The following is a 16,748-nucleotide window of genomic DNA, read 5'->3' as shown; positions in this document are numbered from 1 at the left end:
GCACAAGATCTCTCACCGATATATTCTATTTTTTATATATGCCTTATATTTAAAAATCTTTCACAAAAGAGGGGGTGCCTGGGTGGTTCAGTAGGTTAAGCATCTGACTTTGGCTCAGATCATGATCTCGCAGATCATGGGTTCAAGCCCCGCATCGGTCTCTGTGCTGACAGCTCAGAGCCTGGAACCTACTTCTCTTTTTTTTTTTTTTTTTATTTTTTTTAACGTTTTATTTATTTTTGAGACAGAGAGAGACAGAGCATGAACAGGGGAGGGGCAGAGAGAGAGGGAGACACAGAATCCAAAGCAGGCTTCAGGCTCTGAGCTATTAGCACAGAGCCCGACGTGGGGCTCGAACTCACGGACTGTGAGATCATGACCTGAGCCGAAGTCGGACGCTTAACCAACCAAGCCACCCAGGCGCCCCTGGAATCTACTCCTGATACTGTGTCTCCCTCTCTCTCTCTCTGCCCTTCCCCACTCATTTTTTCTCTCTCCCTCTCTGTGGGCATCTCAGTTTTGGGTGGGTTTTTTTTTTTTTTCATGTCTTGTGTCAGCTCTGTTCCAGGTTCTCTTGCCACAGATGGTTGTAAGATGGTGGTAGTGTCTTTCTCTAGACCAAGGGATGGATTGATTTCCTGACCAGTATAACAACAATTATGCCTCCTTCTGAGACAAAAGTTGAATGGTTGTGTGTGATAAGTGGCAAATGATCTGGACTGAATTTCATCATCTGTGACAAAGATCTATTGTTTGTGTAGCATCTACCTGAGCCTCTTTGCCTCACCTTGTGGGATGTGGGGTGAGGAAGGGGCACGTGAACTGAAGTTTGTGCTTCCAATTGTACAGGGAATAATAAGCCCCTTTGTGGGCAATCCAGGAGTCTCATGCCTTCTGCTGGCAGCTATGAAACGGGAAAACTAGTTTTTTGGCTTGCAAATAAGTTATAAAATCTAACAGTCTTGCCAGCAGTCTTGGCAGTCTTGGTGACAAGGATGGGGTGGTGAGAGAGGCATGACTCTTTGTAAAGAAAAGGACAAGGTCCCTTTATGGGTCTGGTTAGGGAATAAGAGAAGGTTCTCTGGGACCAGTAGCAAATTCTCTCACCCAGGTGTTGCACAAGGTGTGAGTAGGGCCTTCCACTGTCTTACTTGTTAAGGAGGCTGCTGTGTGAGAGGCAGGATTGAAGCAAGCAACCTGAATGTGCTTTGTTTGTTGTTCAGTCACTCCCTGGAGGAAGGAGGAAGGGTCTAGAAGTACTGCTCATTCTTCTTCTGATGCAGGGGAGGGAGGAACAAGGAGTCCCCAGAGCTAATAAAGAGGTTCGGGTGAATCAACATTATAAGTTAATGTGATTGAGTTGCACGCAGCCTGTAGCCCACTAGAAACCAAAAGGCAATGTGCCTTGCTAGCGCGTTGCTTACAGCACGGGGTCACTCTCTCCCTCTGGACCTCCTGATGTGTCTCTCAGCCTATCACCTCAGTCTCTCTCAGACTTCAACAGCTTGAGCAGCAAGCTGAATATGCTTGAGGGAGGGAAGGAACTCAAAATTGTATAGCTGTGTTAGATCAGGTGCCACGCCTCATCTTACTAGATGGGAGGGAAGGCTAAGTGACAAGGACTATAGGGTCAACTATGGTTGCAAATAGGCAGGAATAAAGAAACCTCTAAACCAGGCCACCCTTCAGTTTCTGGGATGTGCAAGGAGGAAGCCAGATCAGACCTTAAGGTGAAAAGCATTAAAGAATGAAAAGTAGGGGTACCCTCCCCACCTCCCTGGCCATCCTCACCCTCCATGTTAGCTTTTTCTTGCCCCTTGCATTTCCAAGCTCCTGTTCAGGGAATAACATAATCTTACTACAGCCTCTGACTCACACAGGTGTTAAATGTCCTCATCTGTGTTCACACAGGGAAAAAAAGGACCCAAACTCAACTGATAAGGTGTGGGCAAGGTCCACAGTGACAGAATGAAGCTACAATGATGATGCAGGTGCTAATTCCACGTCCTCTTGCTGTGTCTACATCAGAATCTGTAATAGGGATTGAGGCAGTATGTCCTTGTACTTTCTGGTCCCGTAGTGTGAGAGGCAATTATTGCCATCTGCTGAGAAGTTGAAACCGTGCCCCATAGGGTTAATTAGGTTGAAACTGGCAAAAAATTTTAAATCTTGTTTTTCAGGAAACAAGATTGTGCCTTTTCAGACCCAACTAAAAAACCCACTAGCTGTCTCTACAGAAGCCTGGGCTCAAGGTCAACTGATACGGTTCCAGCCCATGAACAAGCAAGGTCCTGCATTGCTTACCTGAGATAATGAGCCCAAGACCCCATTCAGTTTGTACCAGCTCTCAGAGCATACCCATAGCCCTTCTCCTTGTCCTAAGATAAACTCCTGATGTCAGGGACTGAATTTTGCCCTATTCTGATGTTAAGTCTCCACCCCAAAGTGAACACAGAATGCATGTTACATATATTTGTTCAGTGTGCACGCTCCATCTTTCCTCATGAATAGTCATACCTTTTCTGGCCCTTCTCATCAATATGTATGTAATCTCAACCCCTATGATTATATATACATTTAAAAAAAACACCTCATTTTTTCCACCTTGGAGGAAGGGTATTTGAGGCTTGCCCTCCTGTCTTCTTGTCTGGCTGCCTCTCAAACCCTTTCCTTGCTGAAAGCCTGATGTCTCAGTGATCGGCTTTGCTGTGCATTGGGCAGATGGACTTGGGTTTGGTCTCAAAGTATTCAGGAGCTAAGCATGGAGCCTGCTGAAGATTTTCATTCTCTCTCTCTCTCTCTCTCTCTCTCTCTAGCTTGGTGCCTAGTTAAGCGTCCAACTCTTGGTTTTGGCTCAGGTCATGATCTCACAGTTCATGAGTTCGAGCCCTGTGTGGAGCCTGCTTGGGATTCCCTGTCTCTGCACCCCTCCCCCCCCCCAAATAAATAAATAAATAAATAATCTCCCCCTCCCTCTGCCTCTCTCCCCTGTTCACATTGTCTCTCTCTCAAATAATTTTTAGGGATGCCTTGGTGGCTCAGTCGGTTAAGCGTCTGACTTCGGCTCAGGTCATGATCTCACGGCTTGTGGGTTCAAGCCCCGCATCGGGCTCTGTGCTGACAGCTCAGAGCCTGGAGCCTGCTTTGGATTCTGTGTCTCTCTCTTTCTCTGCCCCTTCCCTGCTCACGCTCTCTCTCTCTTTCTCTTAAAAACAAATAAACATTAAAAAAATATTTAAAAAATAATAAAAAATAAAATAATTTTTAAAAGTAAACAAAAACAAAGTGTTCAAGAGACACACTCCACTGTCATTTGCCCCCTGTGGGTGGGTCAGAATCTAGCATGATGTCTCTATCATCTGGTATCCAAATGCTCACCCTATAGATGGTCTTTTTGTTGGAAAGTAATAAGTCTCGGTATCAATAGCACTTAGTTGTCTGTATTACATCTCTGACACTAGGGAAGGCTGATAAAACCTGAAAATAATCAGAGTCCTGTCATCCAGTTAAAGTTTGTTGGAACTATATGGGCAGACTTATGACACTCGATTCTTCCAGTGACCAAAGAAAACTTGGTAATTTCGTCATTTGAAGCCTCTGGCAAAGGGAGACAGCCTCCATCTGAGGGCCCCCCTTGGGGTCTTGGACTCAGAGCTGCCCTGTCACAGCTAATAGTGATGTGGATTCCAAAAGAGGCTACTTGGTTGCTACAGAGCTCTGATTAAAACTGAAGCCTGACCCATAGAGAATGGACCTTCCTAGTCCAATATTTTCATTTTGGGGTTGATGAACTTAGTAGGTAGAGAATACCCAAGACTTTGCTTGCCAAATAGATATAGGGTGTGTGTGTGTGTGTGTGTGTGTGTATTTTTGGTGTGGTTTACAATTATAATTTACTCACACAATGGGATAATTCTCTAGTAATAAAAATGAATAAAATTCATTTGTATTCAACAAGATGGATGAATCCCATAAACTTAACATTGAGTGAAAGAAGCCAGACACATGGAAATACATACTATTTAGGTATGGATCCTTAAGAAGGGGTCTGAGCACTAAATTCCACCATGGGGTATGGCAGTGGCGGGGGTGTGTTTGTGTGTGTTGGGGAAGGGTGTTCCCAACAAGGACTTCTCTGAGACACCAGCAGGGTGTCCTACAACTCAGCTTAATTCTGACACCCAAGCTGGCATCAGATTCCACAGGTTAAGGGCTCAGGCCCACAAGACCACCCTCCTCCCTCACCCTTCAGATGCCACTTGCAAGTACAGGTTGTCAACCTGTGCTTCTGACTGACCAGCTATAGACCGGAGGTTCCAATGACCCCCACCTCCTTGGGTTCAGTTAATTTGCTAGAGCGGCTCACAGAACTCAGAAGTTTACTTACATGTATTGGTTTATTTGGATATGGTATATTTAAAAGGAAACCTGACTTGCCCAAGCAAGTTCTCGGCTATCCAGGAAAATTTTGGAGCTGTGTTCAATGGACATTTTATGCCACCCTCCAGTGCCTGAAGCAAAGCTTGCTGGCTGTATAGGGTGCCTGGTTCACCAAGGGTCTTCTAAATATCTGTCCCTTGTTCACTGATGGGTCACAGGAGCTGATGTCCTCTGGGCTCTGCGGTTGTTTAGCTTCAGAGCCAGCCATGCAGAACTGAAAGCAGTGCAATCACTCCACTCAGGGGTCAGAACTCAGGGGTTTGGGTTGTTGCCCATGTTTTAGTGATTTGGTCTTCCGTGTTGGAAACTATAGACTGTCTGATTAATGACACCTTCTTTGGGGCTGTGAATCAGAAATAAATCTCAGCTGTTGCCCTGTTGTCTGAGCCACTCATTTGGAAGCCCATGGTAAGGACCTATTGTCTGAGCAGACTGACCACTGTCAAGATGCTGATCAAACCCAGCTCTCTGTTGATGCATCGGCTACCATTGCATGCCAGAGTTGTGGCTGCAGGAAAAAGTTGACCCGTTTGTTTCGTGGTTTGGAAGGCTCCCAGTCACTCCTGGTGGAATGACTTCACTGGACCTTTGACCCGCCTGTCCAGTTTATTGGTCATGCCTCACTACTGCTCACACATTCCTATAGATTGACTCCAGCCACACCACTGTGCCCCTTGAAACTAATCTGTGTCGCCTTTTAGACTTTCCTGTCCGTTTGCACCCTTGACCATGTTATGCTTTTTATCACAAAAACCACTAAAAAATGGGCTGACCCATTTTACTTCCTTTCTTCCAGCTGGTCCAATGTCTTGGTTACAAGGTAATTTGGTGATTAGATGTTAGTGTCAAAAAGGGATAATCAAAAAGGGATTATCAGTTTCTCTCAGCTGCTTCCAGGAAAAGGAGGGAAGGAGCAGTGGGGATTATATGGATCTGTTTTCCAAATTTGAATTCCACACTGACCATTCCTGGGCATAATGTGGCTTTCCTTCCTTCAGTGGCCACCCCAGGCCAGATGGGTTTGTATACCTCAAAGTGGTAACCCAGCCCGAAGGGAGTTATAGGACCCAAATGTAAGTCTGGTTACATTTTATACAGAAGAATGTGCCCCTCTTATAACCTGGCTCTTTGGGATGAAATGTCTGGATAGAAATAAGAGATGATTGTGAAGAATAAAACTGTAGATCTTGAAATGGGATACATTGATTTCTGTAGGAAAAGGAAAAGCAAAAAACTGGCACCTGTTTTTACTTTTGTCTTGGTTTGTGTTTTAAGGAACATCTTAGCCCCAGGAGATACAAGGAGGGAGGGGGTTGATGATATTTTGTCTTTCCGAATCTCTGCCCCTAGGGCTTCCCTCCAGAAGCAAATAACCTCCATCCTGGTACAGCACTCTAAACCATTGCAAGTGTCTTAAATTTAATTTATAGCTGGTTCTGCCATCACACTTAAACTGAATATCTCCTGTGAGTAATCCTGGCAGAGGTGTCCATATCATCAGGAAAGAATCAGGTGAGTACAGTAAAACCTTGGTTTTCGAGCATAATTCGCTCTAGAAATAGGCTTGTAATCCAAAGCACTTGTATATGAAAACAAATTTAGGTAACATTGGCTCAGTTGTGATCATGTCATATTCGGCATCATGTACTACTTGTATCGCAAGAATCACGCATTTATCAAGTTAAAATCTGTTAGAAATGTTCGCTTGTCTTGTAGAACACTCGAAGACCAAGTTACATGCAATCCAAGGTTTTACTGTACTTTCTATTTCAGTCTGAGTGATGTTCTGTATGGGAAGGAGGCTTATCAAGAATCCAGGTAATTAAGTGTTCACATGTGGAAAAGCGGTTCTCCTTGAGTAAAATGTACAAACCTAGACAATCTTACAAGGACAGGAGATATATCTTGGAAAAAAATTGTAGGTGGAGAACATAGGATTTCAGTTGCCATGATAATAATAACCCAAACCTCTTGGTTCCATGAAGGACTCTGAATATGAATATTATTTAGTGGGAAATGATAGAATGGCCACCAGGAATTTGTCAATAGAGATGATCTTCTTATCACAGACTTTAGTTGGAACTCTGGAGAATTTGTTTCTTATTTACCACTACCTTTGCTTCCTTGGATGTATGTTAAGGTCTAGAGATCTGATTCTCAAGCACCTGATTTTAGCCAACTCCTTGTTTATTGTCTCTAAATGAGTCCTTCATACACTGGAAGCTTTTGGATTAAAGCTTTTTTTTTTTTTTTTTTTTAGTAATTTTGAATGTAAACTCTCTCAGTATTCAGGGTTGCCAGAGGTGTGTCCATTGGCACCATCGGCCTATTGAGTGTCTTCCAGGCCATGACAATCAGCCCCAGGAACTCAGAGCAAACAGAGCTTAAAGTGTAAGGTCCCAAGTGCGTTGGCTCTTTGGTTACCCTATTCTGGACCACACAAATGCTTGTAAGTATCATAATTCCTATGTATGTTTCTGGCAAATGGGGCAGCAAAAAATATCCCAAAAGCAAAAGGATCTGGCATATTGTTCTGGAATGGTTGGTAAGAAAATCACAGTTATTCCATGCAGAATTGTTATCTCTCTGGATGTTGCACATTTGTGACTCTACAAACTTCTCCAGAAGCTCCATGATGTTCATCCTATACAGACGCATATCCACCCTATACAGACGCACATTCACAGGACCAACTTCTCTGCCAGGTCCTCCCCTGAGGCCAGGGCCACCTGATATGTCCTTGTCTTAGTGAGCACCTTAGTATCCTATTACATCATCTCCTTCCTCCATTCAATTTATATGGTGATTTTGGAGAATTCCAGTTGCTGGTTCCTGAACACCTCTGCTCTAATGCCTTCATGCTTCTCAACTGTTAGCCCCTTCAATAGTTGGCACACCCATTTATCCTGGTTCTGTTGTGTCTCCTTTACCTCTAGAAGTTATATAAAATCTCTCAATCTTGGAGTATCTGGGTGGCTCAGTGGGTTAAGCATCCAACTCTTGATCTCAGCTCAGGTCTTGATCTCAGGGTCATGAGTTCAGGCCCTCCACATTGGGCTCCATGCTGTGAAGATGTGAAGTGTACCTTAAAAAATAAAAAGAATAAAATCCCCCAATCTTGTTTGACAGATATAATTTTATGTTTTCTCCTCACAATTATAGTCACTTATTCAGTCATCCATCTCAGAGTTTTAAGTTCCAATAAGCTATCACATAACTGTGAGAATGTGAACAGTGAGAGTCTCTGCCCATATAAGAGCTATAATTTAGTAGGAGCAGCAGGCATTGAAAGAAATACTGTGCTCAATTCTTTAAAGAACCATATATATATATATTATTATATTAATATTATATATAATATATATAATATATAATATTATATTATAATATATATTATATATTAATATTATATTATATATTATATATATTATATATTTTTCCATGTTATTAATTAATGTAATAGAGAAGCTTAGAACCTATAGTGTAAAGAATAATGCCCCCCCCAAAGATCTCTGCATTCTAATTCCTGGAACCTTTGACTATGTTCCCTTACAAAGCAAATGAGGCTTTGCAGATGCGATTAAATTAAGGATCTTGAGATGCAGAGAATATCTTGGATTATCTGCATGGGACAAATTTCAAGGAGAGTTAGCCTCAGAGTGCTGGGATATGAGAAAGACTTGAATAAAGAGCATCTTCGTCAGTGGGAGCATCTTCATTCACAGCATGAATATATCAATTCTTAATGCTAATAATCTGCAAACCCAATGTAATACTAATAAAGGCTCACCAACGTATGTATATGTATGTGAGGGTGATACATGTTTTGTATCCGAAAATGTGGAGTCCCCCAAACTAGAGTTAAATGCATAGTAGTTACACCTAGACAAAATTTAGTTTGAGTATGTCATTGGGTTTCCCACTGCCTTCCTAGGTTCAGGGTGGGGCAGTTTTCCAGGGGAATTCAGACCCACCGTAAGATGCCTACTGGTCATCAGAAGCCCATAGTTTTCTCCTATTCTGTTTAATAGCTTTCCATCCAGAAAAACAAGTGTCAGTAGGCTCTGGCAGTAATTCGGGTGTTGCTAGGTGTTGCTAAAGTTGTTCTTAGGAGAAAAGAGGCTACCAGCCGCGGATATGATGGCTGCCTACTTGCACTCCCCCTGTAGCACACTCCTGTGAAAATGGTTTCCTTTTTATTATGGAACACTTATAGGCACTTCATCCCTTAGCACAGTGTTTCTCCAGTATGGGCCGAAACAGCATAATAATTTCGTGTTTCAATATTATTTTATGTCCTTTATGGCCATCTCAGTTAACACCTAGTAGCAAGGTAGTAACTTTATCTCAGAGAGTATATGTAATGCCCAGGCATCCAAACATCCTCTGGTCCCATATCTTAGCGGCTGCCACTAGGTGGCACTCCAAGGCTTTTACCCTTAATTGCAGTCTGCACTACTCTGCATTGCAGTCCCTTCCAAAATCGTTTCTTAAAGCATCACAGGGGTCCAAAGATAGACATTGAGAGACACTACTTTTGCAAATCAGGCATGACTTGTCTTTGTTAGGTCCTAATTTAAATATGGCCTTCTTTGAGATAGTTTCATGGATAGGAACTAGCAATATTCCTGGATGTAGAATATGCATTCTCCAAAATCCAAATAGACCACTCAAACATAAGGCTTCTTGTTTAGTTCTAGGGGTAGGTAAGGATACTAGTTTCTTTGTAGTCACCTGTGGAACGTCATGGATGGCTTCTGCCCAGAATATTCCCAAGAATTTCACCATTTGGGCAAGTCCCTAGATCTTTGCTAGATTTAACAACCAGTCTTTTTTGGTGCCATTAATGCATTTATATCAGTTCTACCTATCTTATTTTTAAGTTTCTGATATTCTTATGATATCATCAATATAGCATATTATTACACTCAGGACCTATATCAAATCCAAATCCTTTCTAACTAATTTGTAGAAGCAAACTGGTAAATTCAACTAACTGTGGCAATAGAATAAATGTAATGTAAACGATGGTCCTTCTTACTCGTTGTCAGGTCTCAGCTCCCGATGATACTTCTTAGTTCTTTCCTGAGATGTCATTGCAGCGTCCATCGCTCACAAGGCACGTCTCCACCAGCTGGCACCAAGAGCTTTTGAATTTAGTCACCCTCAACTTGAGGAAAACATCTCAGCTTATAATATAATTGGCCTTATAACTACTCTCTTACCTTAAATTGTTAGAAACGTTAATTTAGAACACGCAGGAAGCAGCTCTGTTCCACAGCGATCAAAAAGCAGAGAAACAAGCACAGCCGGGGCAGAGGGACTAACAGACCCATAAACAGCCAGGGGCGGAGCAGGGCCAGTAGAGTCGAGGCTCCGCCCCCACACTGGCCCGCCCCCACCGCGCGCTTCCTGCCCAGTCCCTACGCTCCACGTCCCGCCCTTCGCTGGACGCGGCCCCGCCCAGGCCCCGCCCAGGCCCCGCCCCCTAAACCACTTCTCCAGGCCGCCGTGCGCAGTTTCCTTCAGACCCGGAAGTGAATCGAGCTGACGGGCAGAAACTCTCCGGTGAGTGAATTTGGGATACCCAGTCTCACACCCGTGTTTCGAGGCAGCACAGCCTGCTGTCCTCCACTCCGAGGTTCTCTGGTGGCTACAACTACCGTTCTCGCCCTCCCGCTCACGGTGAGTCCCGGCGTGGCTGTGAGACGTTCCGAGGCCCGGTAGCCCCGCGTCCCGGCGTCCGGGTCCGCTTACAGCCCCTCCGCCGCTTCACGTGCTTCACTGTCCTGTTCCTCCGTCCCTGGTCCAAGAATGGGTTGGGGGAGGGGAGGGGCTCTTTTCTGTGCGGTGTTTGGTCAGGGCCGGGTCTGTGGCTTGGAGGGGAGTGTCAGTCCAGCCCAGGTCCCACTGCAGCAGCAGAGCGCGTGGGCCACTCAGCAGGCCAACGAGTTCTGCAGAAAAGGGGAAGAACCCGCTCCTTTGCTCGCCCCTGCGTTCACGAGCCCCCTCCTCGGGCTCCTCCTGGGGCGGCAGAGCCCTGTCCCTTCCCGTGTTGAGGTTCTACCTCTGTGTGTGGTTGTGTCACCGGAAGACGGTTTGTTCATTCTAAGCATGAAACAGCCTATTTTCAGCACTCAGGGTTCACTTCTCAAGACTGATTCTTATCCGAGAAAGAAGCCCCGAGGAACAGGAAAGAAAGAGGAGGTCGAAATGAATCGTTCCCAGGTAACAGTCACATTCTTGGTTTGTTTCTGCTGTGTCTCTTAACTGAAATTGGTAATTTTCTCTCGAGGGACTTGCCTCACACGTGTGCAGAAACTCCCCCAGACCTTGTCTCAGTACCTCTCATCGTCACTTAGATTCCATTCCTCCCGCATGGAGACCCGGAGACGTGGAATTTGTGAAGAGGCCGTGCTGGGGATCATCTGGGAGGAAGGTTTCATGCTTAGGTTTGGATCAGAAGCCGGGAGTGGGCCTTTGGTGTCAGTGAGGTTGGCAAAGGGGATTGTCTTAGGGGTTGCATAGGAACGCGCCGTCAGTTCCTTGTAGACAGCTTTAAGAACTGCAGGGGCACCTGGGTGGCGCAGTCGGTTAAGCGTCCGACTTCAGCCAGGTCACGATCTCGCGGTCCGTGAGTTCGAGCCCCGCGTCGGGCTCTGGGCTGACGGCTCGGAGCCTGGAGCCTGCTTCCGATTCTGTGTCTCCCTCTCTCTCTGCCCCTCCCCCGTTCATGCTCTGTCTCTCTCTGTCTCAAAAATAAATAAAACGTTAAAAAAAAAAATTAATAAGAACTGCACATTTGTGCACCCAGTTAACCTGCAGGAACAGCTGGAAAAGAAGACTGAAGAGGGGAAACCTGTCGTCCCTGCTTTTACAAGGCGTTTGAAACTAACCAAGTGAATGGGCGTGTTTCTGGCTCTGAGATAGTAATGATTTGGATTGGAATGGAAAGTTCTGAAACATAACAATGATAAAGGGTGTTTTATTGTGTAATTTGTTTTAACAGTAAGTTCTTTAAGATCACTCAAAGCATATCCATCCCGGGAAGACCTTGTTCACCCTGGGGCTTTTGCGCAGGTGTTTGACGTAAAAATGTTTCAGCAATTCCAGTGAAGCAAAAAACTTGGTCTTTGTCGTCAGAGTGCCTGGAGGCAAATTCTGGCCCCACCAGTTGTTACTAAACACCAGTTTGTTTTAAACATCACATGCTATATATCTTTGTTTTCAGGTGAAACTCCAAACAGTGTTGCACGTTCTGGACTAAGAAGTAAAACATCTACTTCCCTGTCACACCCTCCATCATCACTCGCTGACTTTTGTTAGTTCTGTGCAAGATTAAGTGCAAGTCTTATAAAAATGCATTTAGCAGCATTAGTTGATTTTAGTTAAAATTATTCAGTGAATGTTATATTGTGCTATTTTATTCCGTACACAGATCGTGGAGTTGTTTTCGTGCCAGTATACATAGAGACAGCTTGTTCTTTTTAGATCCTCATTAAAGCATTCTCTAGGGGCGCCTGGGTGGCTCGGTTGGTTGGGCGTCTGACTTCGGCTCAGGTCATGATCTCACGGTTCATGGGTTCGAGCCCCGCGTCGGGCTCTGTGCTGACAGCTCGGAGCCTGGAGCCTGCTTCGGATTCTGTGTCTCCCTCTCTCTCTGCCCCTTCCCCGCTTGCACTCTCTTTCTCTCTCTCAAAAATAAATAAACATTTAAAAAAAAAAAAAAAAGCATTCTTTGAATGAGGATGCATGGATCCCACATGGTTCCCAATGAACAGGCACTGTGTGCAGTGGTGAATGGCAGGAGCCATAATGTCCCTTGTGTCAGCCTCAGTTTTAGTGGAAATGCTTCTGTTGTTTACTGCTGATCATGATGTTTACTAGAATTTTCTTGCTTAATGACACTTCTGATTTTTTATTCAGCATGACTTAATTATCCAATAATATCTTCAAAGATCTAATGCTTTCAAAACATTTTTCTATCTTAATCTATTAAATTGATGTAGAACATTAATGCATTTTATAATCTTCAATCATTGTTTTATTATTGGATATACTATGCTTGGCTTATATTTAAATGGACAAAATTTTGATATTTACATATATATGTATTTAGTGGAAAAGGTAAAGTTTTCTATTTTTTTATGACTAGGTTAATACAAGAATAATGTTAACAACAACCTCATTAAAATTAAGCACAATTTCTGAATGTTATTTTACCCAAAATACTGAAATACAGATGAGTAAAAAAAATGATAGATTAAAAAAATTCATCCCCCAAATCTGTCTGAGACAACTGCTTTTAATGAAAGTGTGTTTAAGTGTGTGTGCATGTATGCAAGCAGAAACCTATGATGTTAGGGGCGCCTGGGTGGTTCAGTCGGTTAAGCATCCAACTTCGGCTGAGGTCATGATCCTCATGGTTCATGAGTTTGAGCCTCATGTTGGGCTCTGTGCTGATAGCTTAGAGCCTGGAGCCTGCTTCAGAATCTTTGTCTCCCTCTCGCTCTCCCCCTCCCCTGCTCTAACTCTCTCTCTCTCTCTCTCTCTCTCTCTCTCAAAAATAAACGTTAAAAAACATAAAAAAAAAAAAAAAAACTTGTGTGTATTAAAGACACATTGTTTCATAAATAACTTTTTAAAAATGTTTATTTTTGAGAGAGAGAGAGAGCATGAACAGGGAGGGGTGAAGAGAGGGAATCCCAAGCAGGCTTTGAGTTGCCAGTGCAGACCCTGACATGGGGCTTGAACCCATGAAACTGAGATCATGACCTGAGCCGAGATCAAGAGTCAGATGCTTAACTGACTGAGCCAGTCAGGAGCCCCCATAAATAACTTTTATATTTATTTTAGCTTTTGATAATTGTTCTTACCTACTTTTCATGGCCTTAAGTTTTTTTCTGCACTAACTCATTAGTAAATTAATAGTGGTAAGAATAGTAATGTACTATGTGTGTGCACATATAATGACATTATATGCAGGTCCATGTTTTCAGCTTTGAATTCTTCATGCTTTCTCACTTAGAAAACTTGCTAGCAATGTACTTTTTAAAAAATGTTTATTTTTGGGGCGCCTGGGTGGCTCAGTCGGTTGACTTCGGCTCAGGTCATGATCTCGCGATCCGTGAGTTGGAGCCTCGCGTCGGGCTCTGTGCTGACAGCTCAGCCTGGAGCCTGTTTCAGATTCTGTGTCTCCCTCTCTCTGACCCTCCCCTGTTCATGCTCTGTCTCTCCCTGTCTCAAAAATAAATAAAAACGTTAAAAAAAATTTTTTTTTAAATGTTTATTTTTGAGAGAGAGAGAGAGAGAGTATGTGGGCAGGGGAGGGGCAGAGAGAGAGAGAGAGAGAGAGAGGATCTGAAGCAGGCTCTGCACTGTCAGCACAGAGCCCACTGTGGGGGCTCCAACCCATGAACTGTGAGATCATGACCTGAGCTGAAGTTGGACGCTTAACGGACTGAGCCACCCAGGCACCCCTCAGTGTAATTTTAATGCTGCTTCTGTTACTTAACTGTGGACTCTAGGTTCAAGTCTAAATTCCGAACACCTGGTTTTGGTTCCAGCTCTGCCATTTCTTAGCTATTTGACCCAAGGCAAATTTCTTAGAGTCTCTGTGACAGTTGCCTCCTCTATAAGGCAGGAACAGATATTTCTCTAATGTTACTACCCAAATTAAGGGGTGCCTGGGTGGCTCAGTCAGTTAAACGTCTGACTTTGGCTCAAGTCCTAATCTCATGGTTTGTGAGTTCAAGACGCGGATCAGGCTTTGTGCTGACAGCTCGGAACCTGGAGCCTGCTTCGGATTCTGTGTCTCTCTCTCTCTCTCTGCCCTTCCCCAACTCGCACTCTGTCTCTCAGAAATAAATAAACATTAAAAAAAATTTTTAATGTTATTACCCAAAATAATATCCATTTGAATAATATGTAGCACGTTATAAATGTTCAAAAACTTTTTGTCTCTGTTCTTATAATCATCCTCACATTCTTAGATCTCAGACTTTCTTAAAAGTCTCTGAATTTTGTAGTCTCTAAAGACACTACTCATAGCTTAGCTCATCAGAGAAATCATTAATGTGTAAAATATACTATCTAACACTTCTGTGTAGTCCACCTTGTGATGAACTTTTTAATTTGTGCATTTTGTTCACAAAATTGCAGAATGCACTGTGACTTTGTGGATGTGTGTCCTCTCTTTGAGAAGTATAATAACACAAAATTAGGGCTATATGACTGGCTCAAAAATATCTTTTACTGATTTGTCAAAAAACTCACTACCACCAAATCAATCCTTACATCTCTCTCTTATAATTTGCGTGAAGATAACAACTCTCCTCATGGTCTCTTAGTCAAATGTGTTTCTCGTTACAGGTGCTGTTGACCTTCAGGGATGTGGCCATAGATTTCTCTCAGGAGGAGTGGGAGTGCCTGGACCCCGCTCAGAGGGCCTTGTACCGGGACGTGATGCTGGAGAACTACAGGAACCTGGTCTCCCTGGGTGTGGATAAAGTGCGTCCAGATGTTGGGATCTGCCCTAGTGAGTTTCTTGGGATCCTCTGCCCTGCCTGACTGTGATCAAAGCTGTTTTGACTCTGAAATGAAAGCTTTATGAAGTGGCATCTGGACTTTCATCTCCTCCTTTCTTCAGATTATCTGCCCACTCCTCCCTAGATTAGTATTGCTTCCACCACCTGAGTAATCACCAGACCGTACAGCAAAATTTTAAAATACTGGATTCCCTGGTTTTCCTCCCATGCTTTTGATCCAGTAATTCTCAGAAGGGAGCTAGATGGCTATATATGTAAAATGTTCCTTAAGCAGAAGAAGGCAGTCAGTGGATGAAATTAGCGTAGACCCATCTGTAACATCTTCCGTCTTCAGATGAACTAAGAGCTGGGATTATATTCTGGAAAAGCCCCAGCACATAACTTTCATTTCTTATAAGCAGGAATCTCTCTGACCTGAATATTATCTCTGTTTTGGAGCCAGGGACAGAGCCCAGGGGTCTGGAGGGCAAGATGAAAATAGTGAGAAAACCAAGTGGGTTTTCCACATCTATGTCAAAGCTGTGAACGCTGGTAACAGCTGAGACAGTCAGAGATGAAGCTGCTTCGTCAAATATTGTCTGAGAAACCCTCCCCAACAAGGAGAGGTCTGGGAAAAGAGAAGTACTTGTGAGCACGCAAAGGAAATCGCCCCCATTACTCTGTCATACAGTTGGAGTATCCTCCAACCCTCTGACGGTGTCCCAGCTGATGCAGAGACAGAGGCAGAGTCTTTATCATGACCTACAACACTCTATTATCTGGTTTTGTGACCTTTTTGGGCCCTAGGCTTTGAGAGGGATGAGGAGGGCTGTGTCACGGGGGCCCTCGTTCCCGTGGTCTCTCCTCCCATACTTGATTCCATCTGATTCCAACTGATCCATCAGTTCCTCTGTACTCCTGGCCCCAGGACCTGTCCAGGTTTCGTCCTCAGTTCCTGTGTTTGGGAGAACTGTTTACGAGATAGGAAAACACTGAGTGCTCCTCCATTGCATTTGGGCCCCAAGGCTTCGTGGGACTGCCTCAAGGCCTCATAGCCATTTTGTCAGACCTGCTGTTGCCACACATCAAGAGTATAATCAGGCAGTGGGGTGGCTCTTCTGAGATTGTTGGTCATCAGTACCGTAAAGACAGTGGACAGAGAGATCGTCTTTTTGAAACCCAGTCCTATGTGGGGAGCGTGCCTTAGTCTTCTCAAAGACCCTATAAAATCTAACTCCGTTACTTCTGTTATCTTGCCTTGTTGTCCTTCCAGCGCTCTGCCTAGGCTAGGGATGCAGATGAAACTTGGCTCTTCAAGATTTTGTCTTTTCCTAAGTACAATTTTCATAAGTGCAATTTTGCCCGTGAAACTTGTTTTCCTAGGGTCTGAAATAGCTTCTTTATCTGCTCTGATAACCCACTTTTAGATGATGGGCAACCTCTGGTGGACTTACCTATGGAGGGGGCTTAGTGGGTAACAAAATTTTTGAAGAACGCTTTGATTAATGTATTACAGTGCTGTCCTGCTACCTACAGGAAGTGCCCATTTACGCCACTGAGTGGAGTGGTCAGCAAGTCCTAGGGATGCTGACGTGGAAAGTGTCAGGGTAGCCCGACTGATCAGTGATAATAGTTATCTTTCTGCTGTTGGTGGGGTGTCACCCTGTCTCTCAAGGGCATGTGGTGATATTGATCAAATATCTAATGATCATTCCCTTTGAGCCAGCAATCAAAGGTGTATGAACTTATCCAAAGGAAAATGTCACAACTGTGTGTCTATGA

General features: G+C 43.9%; 1 protein-coding gene across 5 annotated transcripts in view; it reads left to right on the top strand.

Annotated features, from left to right (window-relative positions):
• Positions 1–9,946: 9,946 nt before the first annotated feature.
• Positions 9,947–16,748, top strand: part of LOC132691091 (uncharacterized) — a 16,438-nt gene continuing 9,636 nt past the window's right edge. The window contains exons 1-3 of one of the 5 annotated variants that reach the window (XM_078438739.2): positions 9,947–10,008; positions 10,575–10,668; positions 14,812–14,977. In XM_078438739.2, the coding sequence (XP_078294865.2) occupies positions 10,654–10,668; positions 14,812–14,977 (181 nt within the window). In that variant the 5' untranslated portion in view covers positions 9,947–10,008; positions 10,575–10,653. Of the gene's footprint in view, positions 10,126–10,574; positions 10,669–14,793; positions 14,978–15,021; positions 15,024–15,388; positions 15,481–16,748 lie in introns of those variants that run through there. The other 4 variants (XM_078438738.2, XM_078438741.2, XM_078438740.2 and 1 more) reach the window with 4 other exon arrangements.

Source organism: Panthera onca, chromosome E2 (assembly GCF_046562875.1).
Source record: "Panthera onca isolate mPanOnc1 chromosome E2, mPanOnc1 haplotype 2, whole genome shotgun sequence".
Taxonomy (NCBI): Eukaryota; Metazoa; Chordata; class Mammalia; order Carnivora; family Felidae; genus Panthera; species Panthera onca.
Note: the sequence above shows the minus strand (reverse complement) of the source record. Positions and strands in the feature narration are given on the sequence as shown.